At 42.2% G+C, this 26636-nt stretch overlaps 1 protein-coding gene across 1 annotated transcript in view; it reads right to left on the bottom strand.

Annotated features, from left to right (window-relative positions):
* The window catches only part of LOC126184309 (uncharacterized), a 206396-nt gene extending 185902 nt beyond the window's left edge, over positions 1-20494 (bottom strand). The window contains exon 1 of the mRNA XM_049926685.1: positions 20159-20494. Coding sequence (XP_049782642.1) covers positions 20159-20494 — 336 coding nt within the window. The remainder of the gene's footprint in view (positions 1-20158) is intronic.
* Between the last annotated feature and the right edge of the window lie 6142 nt (positions 20495-26636).

Below are 26636 nucleotides of genomic sequence, written 5' to 3'. Positions count from 1 at the left end.
TAGCGAGAAGTTTGAGATCCCCAGGACTCGATCTGACTGCGCTCTCCACCGGCCTGCGAGCTATTTGGAAGGGGTTAGGTTCAAGACAAATGTTTCTGACCACTTGACATCGAAACACTGACTCTATGTAGAAGCATCTTCCTAGGACGAGTATATAGCTAGACGTATACAAATTATCTTCTGTTAGAAATGACATTATAGTTTTAAACATGGCTGTTACTCAGAAAGCATATACTAGTTTCAACATAGTATTATACAGCCAATCGGTTGCAAATAGCTGTTAGGTACAATGACCTACGTTTCGACACCAACTAAGGGTGTCTTCAACAGAATGAAAGTTTGATAAATCGTAAAATTACATTGCTAAAAATCAATGACCAAATTTAGAGCAGTTTTGACAACGGTTCCAAAATTTATTTAAGTGTTTTTATTGTTTATTTGATGCCTCAGAATCCCAGGTTATTTATTATCAATATTATATCATTCGGAAAATAACGCTGTGTGAGATGCGTAAAACTATTAGAGTTACGAAGGAGAGAGTCGAGAAACGAAAATAGCCGGAAAAAAGATAACACATAACGAACTTGCAAAATTATTCATGGAATTTTTTGAAAGATGACATTTCCTCAAAGCTGGAACAATGCTATAATTATTCGCCTTCGTAAGAAAGGATATACGCAAGAAATATAAAACTACAGGCCTATCAATCTCCCTTCTGTAATGCACAGGGTATTTACTGACATGTTTACCAACCCCACGATGGAAACCGTAGATTTTAATTAAGCAAAGGAAGAAGCTGATTTTAGAAGAAAATATACAGGGTGTTTCAAAAATGACCGGTATATTTGAAACGGCAATAAAAACTAAACGAGCAGCGATAGAAATACACCGTTTGTTGCAATATGCTTGGGACAACAGTACATTTTCAGGCGGACAAACTTTCGAAATTGCAGTAGTTACAATTTTCAACAACAGATGGCGCTGCAAGTGATGTGAAAGATATAGAAGACAACGCAGTCTGTGGGTGCGCCATTCTGTACGTCGTCTTTCTGCTGTAAGCGTGTGCTGTTCACAACGTGCAAGTGTGCTGTAGACAACATGGTTTATTCCTTAGAACAGAGGATTTTTCTGGTGTTGGAATTCCACCGCCTAGAACACAGTGTTGTTGCAACAAGACGAAGTTTTCAAAGGAGGTTTAATGTAACCAAAGGACCGAAAAGGGATACAATAAATGATCTGTTTGAAAAATTTCAACGGACTGGGAACATGACGGATGAACGTGCTGGAAAGGTAGCGCGACCACGTACGGCAACCACAGAGGGCAACGCGCAGCTAGTGCAGCAGGTGATCCAACAGCGGCCTCGGGTTTCCGTTCGCCGTGTTGCAGCTGCAGTCCAAATGACGCCAACGTCCACATATCGTCTCATGCGCCAGAGTTTACACCTATATCCATACAAAATTCAAACGCGGCAACCCCTCAGCGCCGCTACCATTGCTACACGAGAGACATTCGCTAACGATATAGTGCACAGGATTGATGACGGCGATATGCATGTGGGCAGCATTTGGTTTACTGACGAAGCTTATTTTTACCTGGACGGCTTCGTCATAAACAGAACTGGCGCATATGAGGAACCGAAAAGCCCCATGTTGCAGTCCCATCGTCCCTGCATCCTCAAAAAGTACTGGTCTGGGCCGCCATTTCTTCCAAAGGAATCATTGGCCCATTTTTCAGATCCGAAACGATTACTGCATCACGCTATCTGGACATTCTTCGTGAATTTGTGGCGGTACAAACTGCCTTAGACGACACTGCGAACACCTCGTTGTTTATGCAAGATGGCGCCCGGCCACATCGCACGGCCGACGTCTTTAATTTCCTGAATGAATATTTCGATGATCGTGTGATTGCTTTGGGCTATCCGAAACATACAGGAGGCCGGCGTGGATTGGCCTCCCTATTCGCCAGACATGAACCCCTGTGATTTCTTTCTGTGGGGACACTTGAAAGACCAGGTGTGCCGCCAGAATCCAGAAACAATTGAACAGCTGAAGCAGTACATCTCACCTGCATGTGAAGCCATTCCGCCAGACACGTTGTCAAAGGTTTCGGGTAATTTCATTCAGAGACTATGCCATATTATTGCTACGCATGGTGGATATGTGGAAAATATCGTACTATAGAGTGTCCCAGACCGTAGCGCCATCTGTTGTTGAAAATTGTAACTACTGTAATTTCGAAGGTTTGTCTGCCTGAAAATGTACTGTTATCCCAAGCATATTGCAACAAACGGTGTATTTCTATCGCTGCTCGTTTAGTTTTTATTGCCGTTTCAAATATACCGGTCATTTTTGAAACACCTTGTAGTAAAATGGAGTATCTGCAAGTCTCAAACGAATTCAAAGTACAGAGCAGTAAGTTTTAGTTACCATTTACATTGGGATTCATAGATTACAAGAAAGCATTTGGGCCCTTTTCGACAAAATCTGTACTGACAGCTTTTGAGAATCTGGGCGCTGGATCTATCTACGTTATATAAACCGATGCTTCAGTTTCGATTAGACTTTATCAGGATACTGAGGAATCAGAATTGAAAGAAGAGTCAGACGAAGAGATTTTGTATTGTCCAAACTTGTACGCAGAAGTCATAGAAGAAGACCCTTAAGCAAGGAAAGTGATGTAACAATACGTTTTAATGACACATGTTTGAATAACCTTCATTTTCCTTGTGGCACTGTACTGTTTGCCTGTAGTGCATATATGCAACAACAAATGGAAGAACTTGACAGAGCAAGTTTGAAAGCATGCTTTAAAATCTTACAATAAGGCTAAATTAATGTGTAACTCAAATATCTAAAAGAAAACAGAACAAATTAACAATGACGTCATACAGCCAATGGATGAACATTTATAGTAATGAAGGCAGTTACCAGGAGGAGACTAAAATAAATAAACAGAAGACTAGAAATGGTTGCGAGTGCTTTTGGTAAACCAAATAGGATTTTCAAAGTAAAGTTTCCAGTATGTATGTGTAGAAATAAGCTCCCAAACAGCGTTTATTACTGCTTTAAGTTGAGCAGTTTTAATGTCGCCCTACCTCAGTTTGCGTATAAAACACTGCAACGTAAATAGCCCCGATTCGTACTCATGCAGTTCAAACTACGGTTCTCGCTCAAATCAGCCTCTCAGATCTATTCTTACAATGGTCCTTCCAGTAATAAATTCATATTCACTAAGTAACATATATTCCTGAAAATTGCTAAAAATAATTGCGCTGTGGTCGAAACTTACAATTCACGGAAATCATTTTTGCCCGCTGATCACTGTCGCGGCCCGTGCATACGATACATGTCTACCTTCGTCAAGTTCCAGTCGCTGACTCTCCTTTTACGTTGGCTAAAACCGCACGAAGTTCCGAACACATTGCTGAGGACGTCCGCTAATGGTTACAGTTGGCGGGAAGCTCAACCGTCCACAAAGTTCTAGAGAAATAGCGGTATTCACATTCCAGTAGATAAGATACGACGACGATCGCTGGTAGAGGTACGATAACGCTGCTCTTAAACAAAAAGACATGGGCCTCAAATGCAGAAACCATTAAAACACTGATGGCTGATCAGTGCGCAGTCGCAACATACAAATAGAGAATTACTAGGGTAGACCGAAAAACAGATAAATACATTATGGAACAGACTGGAATAGAATGAGTAACTATGAGCGCAGTGAGAATAAAGTGGAAGTAGGTGGGACTTGTAGCCAGACGAATGGATGGTGCACGGACCAAGAAAATTGTTTACTGAATTCCAAGAGATAACAAAACACGGAGACAACAGCCATGTGGAACATGGAAAGATGACATTAGAAAACGTGTAGGAGTGACCTGGAAGCGTGGAGCGAAAAGTTTAGGAGTTTAGGAGAGGCCTTCACCCAACAACGAATTTCAGATGGCTGATGATGATACGAATGGTGGTGATACTAGTGAAAACATGTTATAACATATTTACGTTTAGAATTATACATTTTCGCCACGTAAGTTATTGTCTCTTAAAGTTTCTGGTACGTTGCATCGATCCGGTGATATCATCAAAACAATATTCCTGGCACTGACATTTTTGACAACGCATAACGAATTAAACACGATTTTTGTAGGATAATTAATAATTTTAATAATAATTTTATTTAATAATAATTTTTAATTTTTTAGTTCGAAAACAATTATTCCGCCATACAAAAAACTAAATAATTCCCGTTTAAAAGCATAAAATGTATGGTTTCTAAATCGAAAATAATATTTTTGTTTGGAAATTATTACAAAACAAAATGTGATTCTGGCCATAATGCCTATTCCTACTTTTTGCATCGTTTTTTGTAACGTAACTTTTTGTTTACGAACTACTTTAGAGGCTGCGGACGAGGTTGCGCTTAATTGCAGCAGACTCATTCACGCCTCCAGCACACACTTAGTTTTTGCATTATCGGTGGCACTGAAAGTTAATGATTGGCTACATACCTTGCCAAATGCCTTTTCACGTAATTAATGAGTCGCATGAATAAATTGACGAGATCACCGCTGTCCCTATCCTGACTTGCTGCCAGCCGTTCGTGTCATATCAATACATGTTGTCAGGTATGTCGGCTCCCTTACTTCTTGCTTAAGGAGTGTTGCTGTCTACCACTGGTTGTCTGAAACTATTTTACCTTATAACTTAAGACAGGATCGTTTTCGCACGTTGTTTCCACAGTCTATCATATTTCACTTTGGTTCTCCTTATGGCTAAGAGACTGAATCACCAAAGAGACATAGTACTGTCATGTTACACGCTTTGAGCAATGAAAGAAGGGTGAATAGCGTTTACTGACACCGATGTCATTAGAGGCAGAGTGTTCGCTGGAATTGGTCAAGGATGGTCATGTTGGAAAAATCAATTCCACGTTGGCCTTAGTTAATTTAAAGCTACGGAGAATTCAAATCATAGTGGCCACCCGTAGACTGAACCACATTCCTATCCAGTACGAGTCTAGTGTAGGGAAACTTCGCTACTTTTATACGTTTAAAAATATGTTGGGGTGGAGGAGAGATCAGAAATCATTCCGCAAAATGATAATCCCACGCTCACAGAGCTCGTACAGCACAGCTCTAGTCGCAGATGCTCAAAATACAACGAATGGAACGAGCACCGGACCTCAGTTGAGTACAGATGGAATGTTCTCCCTCCTCTTTCTCCACGAACCCATATGAGTTGCGTATTGTTGTCGGAGAAAATGAGCATTAGTACCCTTCCAAATGAGTTTTATTTGTATTCCTAATCGGATTTATAAATTTCCTCGTAGTGTCATAATTGCTGTTTTTCTGTTTTTTTCCTATCATTGTTGTGATAAAACCGACCCTAGCCACTATATTTCACAATAAGGTAGAATGAGTATTAAGGTTTAACGTCCCGTCGACTGCATATTCATTAGAGACGCTGTGTCTGCTTGTTAGGACGGGAAAGAAGTCGACCACCTCTTTTTCAAACGAAACAACCCGGCATTTGTCTTAATTGCTTTCCAGATCAGGATGGCCGAATGGGGACTTGAACCCCACTCATGGCGAATGAGAGCCCGGTGTTTTAACTACTACAACACTTGGGTCTGATTTTTCGTCATACTTGCTGGCAATACGAATGTTAATTCTAAAATTACGCTTCCAATAATTGTAAGAAGCATTGGAAGGATATTATTCACTTTTAAAATGGGAAACGTCAATTTGTTTTCTGCCCTCAGCTATTACCATTAAAAATATACATTTCATTTTCAGACTGTGTTATTTTACTTTCGGAATAAAACCCAAAGCATTCTGATAGCGACTGCTAATAAATGGAAACCAGTGAATTATTAAAACATGCCATGAACAGTTAGGCTGATTACTATCGGCCATCAGAATTACTTGACATACTTTAAGTGACTAATAAACTGCACAAAGTGCCAAACTGGATTTTACTAATAAAATGAACAGGTGACTTGACTCGAACTAACTAATAAAATGACTAGTAAAACCAGTTTTTTTAATTTAACTAACGTTACGATGCAGACAGCAGAAAATTACAGGAAGAAATACAACGTCCGAAAACTGCATAATAATGAGACTGAGACTGAATTATGATTTTCTTAACTACGATTACTAACGAAAATGAAATATGAATAATAGTAACAATACTCAAAACTAAGATGAAACTATGACAAGACTAGGAACTTGGACATGTAAAGTTTAGGTCAATAACTAATAAATGTTAAGAGCACAAGTAAAAAAAATTGGATGTGTTTCTACGTTGAAAATATATGCTCGTTATTTAACAAGATATTCATTTTCCTAATTAGGGCCTTTAGCTGAATAAATAACAAATGTACAAAACTGTTGAGGCTTTCGTGGACACTTGTTGACATATTGCCTATTAGCTTCGGTTTCGGGATCTTCGGCCTCCCCGAGACAGAAGCCAATAGGCAATACGTCAAATAATAAATGATATTTTATTTTAACACTACAATAGATTATCCTCGGATGAGGACACCACGTACTAGTGATTAGGCAATGTAGACATTGGGTCTTTGAGGAGCAGAAATACGCGAACACCGAGTAAGTAATTGTCTCCAACGTATTCCCAAATACAGGTTGCAATAACACGAACGCTACACAAGCCATCCATCACTACGTCCATCACCACAGCCAGAATAATTACAAGTTTATCGAGACTCACCAGTGTGAGTCGAGAAAGACTGACAATTCATCCGATCCGAGGCTATTTAAATAGTTTTTCTGCTGACAGTTTATCATGTGCTGCCGGTCAGTGACTCTGCTGTGGTGGGATTCTACGGGGAGATCCACCTCAGCGTTTCCGATGTGGTGGTGGCTACGAGCGTGACGTGCGCACGAGTTGTTGAATGCATGCCTTTAGCCCTTACAGTAATAATTTAAATGACTCCTAGTAAAAATAATGACATTACTTCAAACAGCTCCGTGTCAATTTTCTCAACCTGTTGCTATATGAATTGGCATATCTCCTTTATCTGAAAAGGTTTCAAGATTTGATTAAAAACAAAGCAGAGTAAAATTGAAATCGTGGTTTTCATGCTTCAGGTGTTCTACATAGTCTCCTCTCACTTGCGTTCCACCCACAGAACTTTCATACAACCATATGAATTTTCCGCCTTTGGTGTGCCGTCCGACTCTGACGTCACATTGGCTTGAATGTCGATTATTACGGCAGATCCTTGGCCCCTCATGTAAATTTCTGCACTTAGTCGTGTATTGTGGTAGATTCGTGCTGATAACACCAAATCTTGTCACCCGTGATGATTATTTCCAGAAAAGAATTGCTCGCGTTTCGCATTTCAGTCAAATCGCGGCAGGCGTCCACCCATCGTTGTTTCTGCTCCGGAGTCATGGTGACAAACTTTGCACAGACTTTTCTCTTCTTCATAAAATTCGGGAAAATGTATTGAACACTTAATTTACCGATGTTGCGGGGTTACGGTTTGTGAGACAACAACGCTGACACGCTACGGTCACACGCCCACCACTGAACACTGCCTGATCCCAACTGACTGGTCGAATACACATCTTTTATTTACAGTTGTTAGGTCAAGCTGTCACCATAGTTACAACGCTGATGTCGCTTATACGCCAGGAATAAAATCAGTCTCGAAACTTTTTGGACGGGCCATGTAAACCTAGAGATTCCTGCTACCTGTTACCACCACTCCCTGCAGTGGAAAAACAGGTTACTGTCAGATCGCCGAAGTCAAGCGCTGTCGAACTTGGATGGATGACCGACTTGGTCTGCCGAGCGGTTTTGGTGAACGGGATGCACTCAGCCCTTGTGAGCTCAATTGAGGAGCTACTCGACTGAGAAGTAGCAGCTCCGGTCACGAAAACTGTGAGCGGCCGGGAGAGCGATGTGCTGACCACAGGCCACTCCATACTCACATTCAGTGACGCCCATCGGCTGAGAACGACACAGCGGTCCGTCGGTACCGTTGGGCTTTCCGACGCCTGTTAGGGCGGAGTTTACTTATAATCCGATAGAATCTCCCGTAGAAATATTATCCAAGTAATGAAACCTAAAACATAGTTTTACAGTTACTATGGAAGAAGCGGTGGTATGATAATTAAATTCATTTGTGCAAACATTTTCTGGTCATTTTTATTATTTACTCTTATTTCCATGTGCATTTGTATGATAGAGAGTTTTAATATCGAAGCAAAAATTTCAGTTTAGTGAAAACTATACCAGAGTTTTCCAAACATCGCGCTTATTACTTCAGTAAAGGGTCAGTTAAGCAGAAGAAAAGATCGTTATCCAACACCAGAGCCCCCGAACTCTCTCACCAATTCTAATTTGCAGAACGATGATTAATGAGAAAGCCAGCTCTCTCTCAGCTATAATACGGCCGTGCTGTTTTGCAGAGGCAGTACAAGAGAGGAAAGTAATAATATCCATTATTCATGTTCGAAATCGGTATTGAGACAGACTGAATTGCTTTGCCTGGGTTTCTGAATCCTGTTTCAGTTTGTCTGGTCCCTTCTCACAAACTAATAACACCAGCACAAGTTTTCTATTTAAATCTAACACGATAAGTATTAAACGTTGAATTACATTAACATTGTTTACTTCTTTAGGAAATAATACGCTCAGCATACACTATGAAACAGAATTTTAATTAAGATTATAGATAAGAAAATATTATTTTACTCACTAACGCTTCAGGTATAAACAAGAATAACTCGACAACAAATATGCGCTTAGTTATGACGCTCTTTTATAAAAGCTTAGGTTGTATAGAATCATGCTGTCTCAGACAACTGGTTTCAATAACACGTAAAAGAGAATAACAAGTGGTCCTCAGTAATTCAAACAATACTGGAAATGGAAAAACTTATTGGGAGAAATTAAGAATGTAGTCTCACAGGGTACAACTGTGACTCCACACGTGTTCTGTTTATACGTGAATGATTTTTGTGGTGTCACCTCCAGACACCACACTTGCTAGGGTTGGGTTGTTTTGGGGAAGGAGACCAGACAGCGAGGTCATCGGTTTCATCGGATTAAGGAAGGAAGTCGGCCGTGCCCTTTCGGAGGAACCATCCCGGCATTTGCCTGGAGTGATTTAGGGAAATCACGGAAAACCTGAATCAGGATGGCCGAACGCGGGATTGAACCGTCGTCCTCCCGAATGCGAGTCCAGTGTCTAACCACTGCTAGGGTTGGGTTGTTTTGGGGAAGGAGGCCAGACAGCGAGGTCATCGGTCTCATCGGATTAAGGAAGGAAGTCGGCCGTGCCCTTTCGGAGGAACCATCCCGGCATTTGCCTGGAGTGATTTAGGGAAATCACGGAAAACCTAAATCAGGATGGCCGGACGCGGGATTGAACCGTCGTCCTCCCGAATGCGAGTCCAGTGCTAGGGTTGGGTTGTTTTGGGGAAGGAGACCAGACAGCGAGGTCATCGGTCTCATCGGATTAAGGAAGGAAGTCGGCCGTGCCCTTTCGGAGGAACCATCCCGGCATTTGCCTGGAGTGATTTAGGGAAATCACGGAAAACCTAAATCAGGATGGCCGGACGCGGGATCGAACCGTCGTCCTCCCGAATGTGAGTCCAGTGTCTAACCACCGCGCCACCGCCACCACCACCACCACCACACTTGCTAGGTGGTAGCCTTTAAATCGGCCGCGTCGAACCCGCGTGTCGCCACTGTCAGTGATTGCAGACCGAGCGCCGCCACACGGCAGGTCTAGAGAGACGTCCTAGCACTCGCCCCAGTTGTACAGCCGACTTTGCTAGCGAAGCTACACTGACAAATACGCTCTCATTTGCCGAGACAATAGTTAGCATATCCTTCAGCTACGTCATTTGCTACGACCTAGCAAGGCGCCATTACCAATTTATATTGAGATTGTACTTAATGTATCATCAAGAGCGATGTTCTCCAATTATGGATTAAAGTTAAGTATTACATCAACTACGTACTTTATTTGCTACTATAATTCCCTTAACAGTTCCAGACCTCACGCCAGCCTGCGTGAGCTTTAACGCGTGCATTTTGGCCTCCTCTAGCAACCCGGTGTTGGCTCTTCTGTCAACACATCAATTTTCATCAAGCAGAGTTAGTTGTTTTTGCACATGATACATTTGTTATAATTAATCCAGTTAGATATAGCAACCTAAGAAACTACGATGAAATCTTCTCGGGTTGACAGTCGGGTCAATGCGTTGTTCTGGGGCACTGTTTCAGCAAGTTTCTTACTTGTCGTCTTATCATGAAGATATCAAGTAAGAAACTTGCTGAAACGTTGCCGGAGAACAACGCATTGAATCGGCTGTCAATCCGAGAAGATTTAATAATTGAGGTTCGCCGAGAAAGCCTGCATTCTCATATAATCCAATAAACTGTTAAAATGTTTTCCAAAGCATTAGTGAGGGTAAATGGACTTCCATTTAATTTCATTAAAACATCGTATATTCAATTCTGTACAGCAAGTAGTATAATACTAACAAAGAACTTGCGTAGGAGTCAAAGAATAACCGATAATCCCCCAAAAGTCTTACACTAAATGAAGTCTGTCACACAGAGTCCATCACAATTTGAAAATAGTGATGTCCAAACCCACAACATTAGACGAAAAGATGGCGTACAATACTCTTTTCTGAAGCTGCCAGTGGCTCACAAACGAGTTAAAAAATTCTTTTTTTCCCACTTATCTTCTGAACGGCTTGATGCTGCCGGCGATGACCGTTAATAAGTGACATTTCCTGTGGCTACACGTTACTTGTCTTTAATGCGATGGTTCCATTATCTTCTGCATCCTCACGCAGTTGATTACTGCTAATTATCCCAGGATAAGGATGGATTTCCCAACCCAAGGACTAGAGGGTGTCCTCAACCTGTCTCTGCTCCTACGCCCTCTTTGAGAAGGTCGTTGGCAGAATGAGGATGACTCCTTATGCTGGAAGTCTTCGACCGCCATTCCTGAGTACAATATGCACCCACCAAAATCTTTAATCATTTGTTCTGCAACACAAACTATCTGACAGGTAACAAAAGAAAATGATAAATCTAATGAGAAGTAATTTCTTCCGGCCAACCGTCTTTTATTCCACAGACGAAAATTTAACTATACACTCTCAGAACCTCTAGTATCGTATGCATGTATTTTTATTTTCTTGTTACATTTACATTTTACTTGTAACGTGAGTAGTGACAAAGACTAACATGTAAGGGTTTATTGTATTCGAATCATTATGCTTTTTAGTAATTTTTAAATTGCCAGTATGCTATGTAACCACAAAAACCAAGCCATGGGTGCATAACATATAAACTGACTCGTCCCACTTCATTTCGACAGAAATCTAACAGATTATCTACGGAACATGTAATGAACTAAATGTACTATTTACATCAAAGAACACTGATCTGAAATAAGAGACATCAATAAAAATCAACAACATGAAATAGAACGCCAACGGCAATTGCGGATGTGAAATGCATCCAGATGAGAGTCTACGCCACGCGGTCCATATTAAGCTCCCCTTTTATGCATGTTTCCATTAATCCACAGTCATGCAACAAATCCAATTATGATGCCTGCTTGGTTTGTATATGATCGAGTTACAGCCTTATAAGTTTAATTTCACGGTCATTATCTACCGGTTTCAGCTTTCGTGAACACAGTTCAACCGTGATATTTCATACTGACACAACATAACGAACATGGGCTTGAGTGCAGCCTAAGCGCCCAGCAAATAGAGTCCCAGTTCACTGAATTCTGTAAATTCTGTGGTTCGGTCATTCCTGACTAATATAGCTGAAAACATTACCACGCAGAAAACTCGAGCGCAGGTAAGTTAAATTTTAGAAAGTTCGTTTATATATTTAACCAGGGTAGTCGATTTTAATAAGAGTTTCAGACAACTTCTAAATTTTTTTATAGACCTTCCCTTCTTAAATGCATACCAGCGACTACGATTAGGTGACTTAAGGGTTTCTGGGAATGGAGAGGAGACTTTTTGCCGTGGGGCAGCAAACTGGCTAAGCACCGACGCTAGTCTTTCTGTTTGGCGAAAAGTTTTCGTTCCGGAGGTCTCACAAATATACAGTCCGTCTAATTATAATAAGTAAGTTTTTGACGTAAAAGAACTACTCTAATTCTATAGCCCATAAATCAAGAGTAAATTGTCTTTTATGTTGTTAGGCACCCTGCTCATCCTCGAAACATTCTTCTCGAAAAATGACGCATTCGCAGAGGCCGTAGTCTCAAATTTAGGTTGAACAATGTTCAGATAGCCGTCTGGCAATACTGACATAGACTTCTCACCTTTTCAGTAAGTAGCCTCAGGCGAATTCCCGGGTGGTTGATAAGACAAGTCTACCTCGACTTCACCAGGCTCATCCGTTTTTGAGCTTGTGCTCCGTCTCTGATGACCTCGACATCGATGGAAGTTATAGAAACTTTCTTCCTTTCTCACAGAAAAACCTTGGGTTTTGTCCATGTAAACATGCCTACTCTTACGCGCAGAATGTTTTAATTATATGAAGCTAATGTGGACTTAGATCACGTAAGATAAATTATTTGTGATGAACGTCTATTATACGGTTGCCGAAATTTACGCACTTTACAGAAAGTACGGTATTAAACGCTCCAAGCAGTCAGCGCGAATAGATGATCCATGTTAATATATTCTTTGGAGAGTTGTAACAATTGAGGAAGTGAAATTAGCAGCGCTATACATTCTACTGGTCGCCACCATCCTGTATATATACATTGTGCATATGTTGGAAGTGGGAACTTTCTTTTATTAACTAGCTGCCGAGTAGCGAAAAAATCATTCGTCTCGTACATGAGCCAAGAGGTAGAAAATTGAAAATTGTTTTCCGTCTAAGTTGTGTCCACACACACCCAATCACAGCCCCCTTCTCCACCATCCCACACACACACCGTTTTATTTTTGTCTGTTTTCACATTGCTGAAGTATCGTTACTTGTTGTGAAAATCCTGCACAGGACTATGGCATTAGTTATATTCCCTCTAAGTATTCTTTCATCAGGTAGAAAAATATATTTTCTTATCTGTCAGCCGGCCGAAGTGGCCGTGCGGTTCTAGGCGCTGCAGTCTGGAACAGCGAGACCGCTACGGTCGCAGGTTCGAATCCTGCCTCGGGCATGGATGTGTGTGATGTCCTTAGGTTAGTTAGGTTTAAGCAGTTCTAAGTTCTAGGGGACTAATGACCTCAGAAGTTGAGTCCCATAGTGCTCAGAGCCATTTGAACCTTATCTGTCACTTCCTGCATCACAGGACTAGAATGCTAAACTCAGTTTTGGCATCTGAAGGAGTGCTAAGATCTACCACTGTCACGCCTCCTCACTTTCGGACTCTCCCTTGATATAACAGCACAGAGAAGTTGTAAATATAGGGTTTATACCATGTATCACTTTACAAATTCAGTAATACATCTGATTGTCCCAGAAGTAAATTAAAAATGGTTTCCATCCCAATATTTCGACCAAAACTTTCTCGAGGTTTCCGTTGATTCTGAGACGTAGTGGAAGCCCCCTCCAAAACATTCCCCGTCAGGAACCGTCTGCCCCACTCCTAGCTTGTTGTGGTCTACATCTACATTTGTACTCTGCCTTACTATGTGCGGCGGAGGGTACTTATAGTATCATTATCTGATCCCCCTTTCCTGTTCAATTCGCTAACAGTGCGTGGAAAGAAAGATTGTCTGTAAATCGCCTTATTAGCTCTAATGTCTCGGATTTTCACGTTGTGGTCATTTCGCGAGACGTGTGTGGGAGGAAGCAATATGTTTCCCAACTCTTCCCGGAACGTGTTCACTCGGAATTTCAATAGTAAACTTCTCCGTTTTGCACAACGCCTCTCCTGTAGCGTCTTCAACAGGAATTTGTTCAGCACCTCCGTAGCGTCCTCACACCGACTAAACGATCCCGTGACGAAACGTGCCGCTCTTCGTTAGATCTTCCGGTACCGACGGCATCTTCCTCAACCACACCCAGAGAGCCGCGCTTCATTCACACCTACGTGAGACACCAGTTTTAAATATTCCGCCAGGGCGCCGCCGGGCAAGGACACCCTTCCTTCGCCCGCTGTCTCCGATGAGGGGCGCCATGCGTACACGCCAACAGAGGACGTAAATCCACATGACCTCACTTCTCCAGACTCTGATTGACCCGCATATCCTTGTAAGCAGTCGCAATGGGCAGCCCGCCACAAGGTCTAGTGCATCTAAGGACTTACGAACGTTAGTGTGGAAGACTGCAGTGAGGAACATTCCATTAGGGACAAAGAAAGTTACATATATTGTTTGAAAAATACCCTTCGATCATGTTCTGTTTTATAGGACACCGCGCAGTGCTTTTAAAGCTCTGAGAACGAACGGTTACCTGCTGGGATGTTATATGAGTCGTATCCCATATACCCATCGCTACCAAATATCACTAAGTTGTTTAATATTTTCTTGGAGATCCAGCCTTACTAGATGGAGTCGCGCCACTATTATGAAGTTTTGTATTTCTTTCGTAGGGCAACACGAAGGTGGCTAAATAAAGGTGTAACGCATCAATGGGAAATAACAAAAAAAAAATTGATATCGGAACCAGGACTGGTTGTTTCTTCGTATAACGAAACATCCATTTATGACTTAAGCACATTCGTTTATGTTAACACTTAAACATTATATTTTTACATTATTCCAAAACAAACAAGAACCAGCATACTGAACTTACAGAACAGTGGTGATGCATTTCAACAGCGGCTCAATGTGGCGACCACCAGCGTTGTTACATACTTTGTATCTACGAAGCCCGTTCTGGTACACACACTCCACCTTACCTAGTGTTGGTTGGTTGGTTTGGGGAAGGAGACCAGACAGCGTGGTCATCGGTCTCATCGGATTAGGGAAGGATGGGGAAGGAAGTCGGCCGTGCCCTTTCAGAGGAACCATCCCGGCATTGGCCTGGAGTGATTTAGGGAAATCACGGAAAACCTAAATCAGGATGGCCGGACGCGGGATTGAACCGTCGTCCTCCCGAATGCGAGTCCAGTGTCTAACCACTGCGCCACCTCGCTCGGTTTACCTAGTGTCTCCAGTTTCTAGTGCAGTGGCCAGAACTCGTGCCAACAGATCGTCCTCTGTCTCTGTAGGAGTCTCGTAAATTAAACTTTGCACACGACACCACACTAAGTAGTCCATGGGAGTTAAATCCAGAGTTCGCGGGCGCCACGTGGCTGGACTACCTCGGCCTATCGATCTTTCACCATATCGTTTGTCTCCTAACCGCACGTGAGAAATGAGGTGCTGAAATCAGTGCCAGAGGTTCCGAGAACGGGTCGAACACGATTTGTATTCGACTTTTCTCTTTCCCGTATCAGACGTGGACGCGTTACACATTTAAATTGAAACCATCGTATAACGGAAACGGTTCGTTTCTGGACATGGGTTGCTTTTCAGAATATTATTTACTCACTCCCCTCTACAAGTTCTAGAAGTTTGCAACGGAAATTTCCAAACATCCTACATATAACTCAGCACCACAGGAGACTCTACAGCATTCAAAGTTACATATAATCAGTTATTACGTGCATATTGTTTACATAAACGTATTCAAATCTAATGGCTCTAAGCACTATGTGACTTAACATCTGAGGTCATCAGTCCCCTAGACTTAGAACTACTTAAACCTAACTAACCTAAGGACATCACACACATCTATGCCCGAGGCAGGATTCGAACCTGCGACCGTAGCAGCAGCGCGGTTCCGGACTGAAGCGCCTAGAACCGCTCGGCCACAGTGGCCGGCATAAACGAATTAATACGTTATTTTTTTGTAAATGTCTACTTGTATTTATTTGTCACCTTCACTATCGATACAACAGACAACAACTGTCGACAAGTCTGGTGTTATTGTGGCAGTAATCTGCAACTTACCAGTAACATTTTTCATAATTTTGGGTGAAACTTATATATTTCAAGTGGCCTTAATTATCGTATGCAGTGGAAACTTCTAGAGAACAATCCCTCAATGCATTTATTCAATTTCAGAATCAACAAGTTACCTCGCTGCTCACTGGTATTGGGAGATTAATGGATGGACAACAGGCTTTGCAAACGGTAACGACTGATGCACAGAATGTCAACGAACAGATGCCACCTCCTCCACCTTTTCGCTCATTTGGTGCACAACATGAGGATTGGACGAAGCACCGCCTGCAGCCAGAGCAGCATTTTCATGCCTACAACATATCAGGTGAATCACGACGGTCTTTCTTATTTTAATGGGTAGGTATGCATATTTTCAGCTCGTATCGTAAGTTGTTCCCTCAGTGTGAGCCCCAAACGCTATCCAATCCAGACATTATTCGAGCATTAGTCGACTTCTTCGAAACAGAGATTCCTGCAACTACTGTTTGTTTCACATTTTTCATACTCCTCGTCATCATAATCAGTCTTACAAGGACGGATCGCTGAACTCAAGGGCATGACCAGGAACTGTAAATTTAACTTCTCTTGTGGAGCCTCATTTCGAGACGAAATGTTTCACGATACGATTATACAAAATCTTGGTGGTAACAGAATACGGGCTGGGATTGTAAACCATCACAACCTTGATCTCAAGGACGTGCTCAAATTAATCTAAGCTCACAGAGTTAAAGACTTCGCTTAACTTGACTTTAAGGTTCGTGTTGTTGCAACGCTGACAGCGGACAGCTCGCACCGGCTCCAGTTTAGCAGGGCACACGACAACCACTGCCACAGACGGTAGTGTAAATACGACGAGACACGGTCAGCCGATTCTTCGGCTAGTTCAAACCTTCGGAAGTCTTTTGCAAAATATTGTGTAACGCATGACCGCATAACTACTTCCTTCACCACACGGAATGCTGACACTGCCATAAATCAGGACACACACAGCAAGTGTGCACGCGAAAGCAAACCGAAATAAATTCAGTTCAATTCAAATTTCAACGTGAGAAAATGGAAATAAATATGACCTCTGATTCTGAATCTTTATCCAATTATCCTGGCAAGCCACACAAGGACCGCAGACGAAAGTGACAGAATCGCACAGCGAGACGCACAATGAAGAACTTGCCTCGTTCTAACCAGCTCTCTTCTAACGGACGTGCAGCTAAACGCTTCATCAATCACAACGAAGACCAAGACAGTCTTCCGCAAGTCGAAACAGATAGTCACATTCATACGTCATACCGTAAACCGTCCATCTCTCTGCAGGTTTGCAATAAGTCGGTAAGTTTTCAGTTAGATACTGGTGCTTCAGTCAGAATGATTAATCAAAATACTTATGAACAATTTGGACAGCGTCAGCTACTAAATTCACGCCTGCACTCCACGGCCTACAACGGCGAATGTATGTCTCTTCTCTGAACGTGCACTTTGCAAGCAAAGTATAGTCATTCGACTACATCAATGCCTTTAGTAGTATTTCAGAACAAAAACAGACTCGGTTGTGAAATTATTTAATGTCAATGACGCGTTTCGCCCTTTTGGGTCATATCAGATAGCGTAAAAGTAGCTGGATACGTGACACATGACACATCAGTCATAAAACCATATGTAATGTAAAATAGACACCAAGGTAGCCTGATACATAATCCATCCGTCATGAAACATCTAAACCTTGAAGTGGACCTTGAGCACACCAGCCGTCTCCGCCGTGGCAATACAAGATAGGGCCACGCTTATAAAACCGTGGTACAAGCCGCATACGTGACTGTCCGTATTGGCGCGCACACAAACTTTTACACAATCTGATGATGCTCCAAACGGGCGAAACGCGTCATTGATATTAAATTATTTCGCAACGGAGACTGTTTTTGTTGTGAAACACTTTTAAACCGGTTGTTGTAAAAACCTGACACGATGGAATGGCAAAAATTTTACCTTTCATAGTAGTTCAGTCATGTTCTAGCCCCAAAAATTTTTGGCCTGAATGCTTTTGATTTATTTGGCTTTGGACAATGTGCATACTATTGATACTTTCCCATGCTAGTATTCAGCAGATGTGTAAAAAGTATGGACATTTGTTGATTTGCGATGAATTTTTATGCACATATTACAGTCAAGGATAATGTAAAACCAAGATTTACCACGTCCGCCCGCTGCTGCACGCCATTAGCAATGAAGTTGGTTCTGAACTCAGTAGATTAGAAAAAATCGGAGTTTTGAAACTCGTTTCTGCAAATCAGCTGGCACCTCCACTTGTGATCACAAGAAAAGCTAGCGGGAGGATTAGACTTTTGCCGACTTTAAAGTCACAGTTAACATTCAAACAGTAACTGAGTCCTTTCCGCTTCGTCGTATTGACGAGCTTATGGATCGCCTAACAGATGAACATTATTTTTTTTCAAAAATTGATTTGGCCTGTGTTTATCTTCAGCTTTCCCTGAACGAGGAAATAAATAAATTTATGCTAATTAACACGCACATCAGCTTGCATCAATACCAGCGTCTTCCCTTCGGAAGCGCGTCTGCTCCTGTGTTATTTCGACGCTTTCTTGAACAAGTGACATCCTATGTTCCATTCTGTTTAAATTAGTTAAATAACGCCATTGACCTCGGACAAGCACCGGTACAGCATCTCAAAAAATTTGGAGACTCTTTTCAAGTTTTACCTGATGCAAAGCTCTAGTGTACGCCCAATGTGCTTGTCCCTCGACTAAGCATTTAGAGGCCATACAGAGATTACCTTCTCCTACAAATGTACGAGACCTCCAAGCTGTCCTTGGCAGACTAACTTAATACTCCAAATTCAGCGCAAACTACTGCTCCTCTGCATCGCCTATGACTTACAAATGGCCTTGTAAATGGACTGGAGAATGCGAACAATCTTCTCAGAAATTGAAACACGCGTTGCTTAGTCGCCCATGTCTCATGCAGTTCGATCCGCAAAAACCAGTAATACTTGTAGCTGATGTATCATTACACAGAACAGAGGCAATTTTATCTCACAAGGTTGGCAACGCAGAGCGCCTTGTAGCATTCGCTTCTGAGGCGTTTAACGATGCCCAAGCCAACTACACTCAGGTGGAAAATGAAGCTTTAGCCATAATTCACGGCGTCACAAAATTTCATCAGTCTCTGTATGGTAGAACATTTTTTTCTTGTGACTGATCATAATATGCTGACTGCTCTTTTTCATCCGGTGAATGATTTACCTGATCGTACTGTACATAAGGTGCAACGTTGGTCACTACTTCTTTCCAACTATCGATATGAAATTTGCCCTACGCACAGCAAGCAAACGCATCCACTCTGTCTCTCTTACCCATGGGAAATGATCCGGATTTCGATGCATCAGGAGTTTCTTATCTTCATATTGATCACTCTGATTCGCAAGCACTGCAAGCTTTTCCCGTTGATTCTCGGCGGATCGCCCAGGTTAGTGCACACAATTAGTCCCTACGATTGCCCAAGTGCCACATTCAGACTGGTTGACCACATAATCCGAAATCAATCTGAGATCCAGTAGTTCGTAAATACGCTGCAAAACGCAACAAATTTTCTCTTCAGAATGGTCAATTTTATTGCTTCTCCTAAAGCACGAACGCGAGTACTGATTGTACCATCTTTGCAGCAACGTGTGTTAAACTACATTGTACATGGATTGGGCTAGATAAAAAAGAAGAAGATATGACTGTCCGCATGTGCGAATAATCAGGCAGCACGGCGCCAAGAATTTTTCAATTGGCTTCGACCTGACAGTCCTTGACAACGCATTCATACTGATATTGCTGGTCTTTGGTGAACACAAGATGACTCATTATCGTCGGTGCGTACAGCAATTATCCTCTTGTTATTTCCATGCATTCGACTAGAGCGTTAGCACTATAAAGCACTCACTCTGTCTTTGCCGAAAAAATGGAAATCAACATATCCGAACGATACCGTTCTCTCCTCAATGGAACGGTGAAACCAAACGTTTTGTTCCCACTTTCAAGGATCAGACCTCCAAACTCCATGATTCGCATTCGAGGGAAAACGCATCGTTGTTGTTTCTGAGCATCTGTCGCATTATGCTTGCTCACGACGCTTCGCTAGAGAAACTGTTACATGGTCACCGCCTTGGCCTTTTGCTGCATTTCTTTCACCCTCGCCACTCTTTTTCCGATGTTAACTTCGCAACGAAGTTCTGCGCGCAGGACAAAGTTTTTCATCGTGCCTGTAACAAGCCTCATAACTACGAAGCCGGCGTCGTCGCTCAGACGTCTGGCCGTGCTCATTTTTCCATTCACGGTGCATCTGACACCCACTGACAGCGCCAAAACCAGACTCGTTTCCGTGATTAGTGTGACCTTGCCGTAAAGTTTTTGTGTTTGTGGCACGCTGCCTGCAACCGAGTCTACAGCCCCCGAACAGTCCATGCTGGTACACAGCGCCTGGCTGCGTGGGTCTTCCGACGCCTCCGCAGCAGCCGACACGCCCATTGTTCGCTAATACGGCCGTCATGGACGTGGAACCTGCATCAGCAGTAAAGCCTTCTCCCTCTTTAGCAGCACCAATGTTAAATCGTCCTGTGCCATTGGAAGGACATCTTACCTCCTGTTTCCAGGACGCCGTTCCCAGTGTTTCGCTTGACGAATGTTGGGACGCGTGTTGGTTAGCACCATCACATCGCGCCACAGCCAACACAATCAGCAGCACCAAGGCACGGACCTCGCACACTTCGTCGCCCGCAAACTCACTACGCGATGACGGTGCACATTCTTTTTTTTGTGTGTGTGTGTATGTTTTGGTGTGGTGGGGGGGGGGGGAGGGGAGGGGGGGCACCATGTTGGCGGCTTCTTCGTCGACCACACGCGGCAGGCCGACCGCCACTCCAAACACGCAACTGACGGCACATTTCAATCTCTCGCTTGCACACTGCCAGGAATAACCACCATTCCATTGCTCGCTGTCTCCGATGAGGGCCACCACGCATACACGCCTCAGCAGTCGCATGAGAGTGGTAATAGTAGCACCACTACGAGGATCCAAATCAAGTTTGCTTTAAATACACGCTGTAACGTGGTGAGTTGATGTTAATTAGGAATACCCTGAAGGCGACGAAGACGCCATTATCGACACCTCACTAACGTTGAATGAGGTCGTGTAATAGAGCTACGAGAGAGTGGATGTTGTTTCTGCGATACTGCAGAAGGACTTGGGAATAATGTAGCCACTGTACATGACTGCTGGCAGTATTGGTCACGAGAATGTAAGGCCGCAGGAAGACCGGGTCCAGACCACCATCTGGCAATACCGTGAAGAAAGACCATCGTGTTTCGCGTGCTGCGCTGTTGGATCGTACTGCATCTACTGCAGCAATTTGAGCAACAGCTGGCACAACAGTGACGCAACGAACTGTTACGAATCGGTTGCTTCAATGACAGCTCCGAGCCGGACGCCCCATGCGTGCATTCCGCTGACTCCTCCGCCTCGCGTCGCCTTGACGCTTCGAGACATTACGACGCCTCGGCTATATAAAGTCCACCCTGCTGCCGCAGTCATTCAGTGTGGACAGTTTCTTTCTGTGCATGCAGCAGACGTGTTTAGTGTTCCCACTTTAGTGTCTAGTAGACTATTTTATGTGACTATACTATATTCGTTAACTTTAGTGTCTTAGTGTATTGCGAATTAAGTTTGCAATGGATAAATTTGTTACCAAAAGGGCGCGCTTGGAAGTTGATGATACTGTAAGTCAACCTCCAACAATTATTGTGTCGTCAATTGCTTCGTCGTGTTCAGGCGAGAACCTTTTACAGCCAAAACCTGGCCAATCCGGTAAGGGAAGATCATTTCAGAAGTCTTGGTTGATCAAATATACATGGCTAGAATATGAAGCATCTATCGAAAAAGTTTTTACAAAACCTGCAATGACGCACATGCTAAAAATATATTACAATTTTCTTCAAAAAAAGAAGATGCATTTGCTTCCGTAGGGTTTTCTAACTGGAAGAAGGCTTTGGAAAAAATCCGTCTTCATGAAAATACGTTTACGCGTCAAGAAGGTGTTCTGAAACTAAATTCTATCACTAACCGAAGTGTGGCATCCCAATTGAATGAACAATGATATGAAGAAATGCCGTTTAGCTCTTGAGACAAGTTTTACTACCGTGCAATTTCCATGTCAATTAGGGGGCACGAAGATGAAAACTCAAATTTTTTTCAGTTGTTGCCACTCCGAAAGAATGACATACCTGAGTTTAAAGATTGGTTAGGGCGTTCGGGGCATAAGTGGACGTCCCACGACATTCAGAACGAGATCATTGATCTACTGGGAAAGTCTGTGTTGAGAAAGGTATTGGCTTCAATCAAAAAGACTGAACATTTTTCTATTATGGTTGACGAAACAAGTGGTTCTTCGATTCACGAACAAGTGTCATTTTGTATTCGTACTGTCGATGATTCCTTAATCATCAACGAAGACTTTATTGGCTTATACGAGACCCCCAACACTGAATCACAAACTCTGTTTAGTATTTTAAGAGACATTTTTGCTCCTCTTGATTTGTCAATGGGTAACTTAAGAGGACAGTGCCTCGAATATGATAGGTAAGTTCAAAGGACTAAAGAAGTTAGTTTTGGATATATAACCAAAAGCACGTTATGTGCATTGCACTGTTCACAGTTTAAACTTGGCCGTCCGGGGTGGCCGAGTGGTTCTAGGCGCTACACTCTGGCACCGCGCGACCGCTACGGTCGCAGGTTCGAATCCTGCCTCGGGCATGGATGTGTGTGACGTCCTTAGGTTAGTTAGGTTTAAGTAGTTCTACGTTCTAGGGGACTGATGACCTCAGAAGTTAAGTCCAATAGTGCTCAGAGCCATTTGAATCATTTTTAGTTTAAACTTGGCAGTTGCAGACAGTCTCCGCCATCTTACGGCTATGAGTGATGTTATGGCTTTAGCCGAGGACTTAATAAACACCGTAAGGGAATCCAACAAAAGGATGGGACTTTTCAGAAGCATACGTTGTGAGAGCGCCAACGACCAAGTTTTGCCCGACTCAATGGACTATGCGAGCTTCTAGTATCTTGAGAATATTGAAAAACTTTGAAGAACTAGAGTTTTTGAAACATTTTCTGCATAGGTCAAAACAAATGGTTCAAATGGCTCCGAGCACTATGGGACTTAACATCTGAGGTCATTGGACTCCTATAACTTAGAACTACTTAAACCAAACTAACCTAAGGACAACACACACATCCATGCCCGAGGCAAGATTACAACCTGCGACCGTAGTAGTCGCGGGGTTCCGGACTGAAGCGCCTAGAACCGCTCGGTCACCGCGGCCGGCTCAGGACAAAACAGAGGCAGGTTACAAATGTGCAGGTTACCTTGAGTCGATGTTGCAATTCAAGACTTATTTCATTTTACGTCTTTATTGCCATGCAATGAACCCAGTAGAAGATGTCAATGAAAAAATTCAATGCCCTCATCTAAGTATTGCTGACCTGGAAAAAATATAAGACGGCTTGATTTGTATATTGAATGGACGGCGTGATAGTTTTGAACACTTTTGGGAATTGTGTTTAAAAGAAAAACCTTCACAAGCTGATGATCCTTCTCTTCCTTGGAATCGAAGTATATCAAATAAGTATGAGAACAACGAAGCCGGCTTACCGCACACTTTCAAAACCACAAAGGAATACTACAAGGTTATTCACATTGAAGTTTGTGAAACGGTGCAATCTTGCATTACTGAGTGGTCTGCTTCAACTGGACTCACACAGGTCATTGCAGTAGAACTAGTTCTTACTTTCAGTAAACAGAGGTTAAACAAATTTGGAAAAATCAACCGAGTTTTTCAAAAATGAACTAACAATGACAGACTACGTTTACACTTGAATATGTTAGCCGATATCGCTAATAAAAAACAACTGGTCTTAAAAAACATGTGTGATGTAAGAAAGTACATTACACAAGAACCAGCAGTTTGAGAAATGTTATGTGAAGTAGTAAGTGCATTAAGCTTCTCCAAGTAGTTCCAGTCACGACAGCAACAGCAGAACCGTCATTTAGCGCCCTTAGACGTCTGAAGTCGTATCTCCGATCAACAATGGGACAGAAGCCTTTGAACAACGTGGCTGTTCTTCATATCCACCGAGATGTTTTGGATGAATTGGATATTCGTCCAGTCATCAGCTACTTCATATTCAGTAATCCAGTCAGACGGTCGACATTTGCGCCTTTCTAAAGACACTCTAGCCCTAATAATGGCATTTAGAGCAATCTTAAAACTCTTTATAAAATTGAGAATTAAATACGTACATAATGCTAAATTTTCAGTTTCGAAATATTAGTACTAGTTTACTACTGAATTACTATATTACTATAGTACTGTATTAGTTATTTTCAAATACTTAAATATTTTTTGGGTGTAAGACCCAATTAAAACGTGCTATTTACATACTTTTTGACTGAAAGTATTAGGCATACTGTATTAACTTTACTAACTGTATTAAAGCATTAACTTTGAGATATTATTTTTATTTAATGAACCCCGAGCCTTATTCAAAGTATTCTTAAACTGGCTATTTCACTTATTAATCAAAGTGCTATTACTGTGCGACAACGATATTCTATGTTTTATCCTTTTAATGATAGTTTAGGAATTATTTAAATATAATTTCAGTCTTTTCAGAGCTATATATTCACTGCTCTGTAATAGTCTATAGAAGTGATAATTACTGTAAATTAAATTAGCTTTTTACGAAAATACCGTCAGTGTTTGTTTTGTTTCTTTTTTCAAAGCCAACAAGTGTCGGACTTGTCGAGTTTCCCGGAGGGTCGAGTTATCGAGAGTCCATTTTTCGGGGTTCTAATGTTGATCATATGACTCTAAAATGCTTAAAAAGCTTTAAAACTCACTATTTTTCATTTAAAATTTAGAAAATTTCCCAGCGCAAGACCCCCAGTATGCCCGCCCCCCCCCCCCCCCCCACAATATTTTTTATAAGTCGGCGCCCCTGTGTCTGCGAGTATTTATTTGCCACTTTGGTAAACGATAAAACAGATTTTGTCTAGATCTTCTATTAATCCAACCTGGTGAGAGTCCCAGGTTGATGATCAATACTCCACTACCGATCGAACAAGTGTTTTCTAAACTACTCCTTCGGTGAATGAATTTCATTTCCTTGAGATTCTTTCCATGAAGCTTAGCCTGGCATTTACCTTTGCTATTTATTTTAGGTGCCACACCACTTTCGGTAGCTCCTGATTGTTACTCTTACTGGTTTCAGCGCTTTGTCTTCAATAGAGCAACTGTACAGTAGCTGATTTCTTCTCCTATCTATGCAGTACATTCATTTTCGATCAGAGTCAACTAACAATCCCTACACCACCATCGGTTCTCTGCAAGCCTTTCTGTAATTACAAATAACTTAGTTCTGCGGGAGCCTTTTCTGTCCTTGCAGGTTAGTAATGAAAGATTAAAAGAAAAAGGAAACATGTGACCACTCAAAGTTTTGAACAAAAGTTTGAACAATATGTTAATAGCGGAAATAATGTACTCCCAGCGCACTTTGCACCCTTGTAATGACTGAATAGTTTTGTCTGCTATTGTCAACGATTGTTTTATGCGCTTTCCCTAAATCACTTAAAAAGAAAACTAGAATGGTTCCTTTTGGAAGGGCACTACCAATGAATTTCTTTCAGAAATTTGGATGCTCCGTAAGAAGTAAAGTGAATCTTATGATTTTGGTTGGATGCGCACCTGTGTCATTCTTTGTAGAGGTAAGAATAAAGTACAACACGACTGAATTAACCAATTCAGTCGCATGAAAGGACTCTTCGGAAATTACTGGCTGCTCTTCATATCTCGCGTTCTTTACTAAATGTCGGTGTGCAGTGAGAAGAAATGACTATCACAAGATCCTCAAAAGACACGGATGTGTGCATTTTATCCGTAAAATCGAGAAACTTATAGGCAGTTGCAAGTGTTATGGGAGGGAGGGAAACGAGAGCGCAGCTGCACTCTAAGATACCTTGGAGACACCTAGGTTCAGGCTTTTATATACATGAAATGCTGTAGTAACGTCGGAGTGGAAGTGCTAGCCAAAAATAACACCCTATGAAGACGCAGCTCAGTAGAGGATCAGTGGTCATACGAGCCCAAATCGCGGACCGCAGCATCAGCACTCGTGGAATAGATGATCTCATCATCAGCTTCCTCAGAATTGCTAACTTAAGCATCAGAACTCCGGCAGTGATATCATCCCTCTACCTCTCTCCAGTAGCCAATGACGTTATTCCGGGGGTTCCAACAGTGTGCAAGCTCGGTCCACCACACTTCAAGTGATTTTAATTTTTACATTTAGCTTATATGCGCAGTTTCATTTACTGTCTATCCTTTGTACAGTGTTAAATGCCACCATCAGAGGCAATCAGCTGCAGAAAAGAAGTCTGACAGCAAGTACGTGTCAATTCTTTTTGTTATTAACAAAGTCAGTTTTGCGTGAGAGCAGTAGCTAATGTTGTAGTGCTTCCATGCAGTACTTAGGAGCTATTTCAAGTGCATTTTTACAGGTGCGTTTGCCTATTGTAGTAATTAATAACGTTATGTCATTCTCTTAGCCAGCCGCTGTGGT

The sequence above is a fragment of the Schistocerca cancellata genome, chromosome 4 (genome assembly GCF_023864275.1).
Source record: "Schistocerca cancellata isolate TAMUIC-IGC-003103 chromosome 4, iqSchCanc2.1, whole genome shotgun sequence".
Taxonomy (NCBI): Eukaryota; Metazoa; Arthropoda; class Insecta; order Orthoptera; family Acrididae; genus Schistocerca; species Schistocerca cancellata.
Note: the sequence above shows the minus strand (reverse complement) of the source record. Positions and strands in the feature narration are given on the sequence as shown.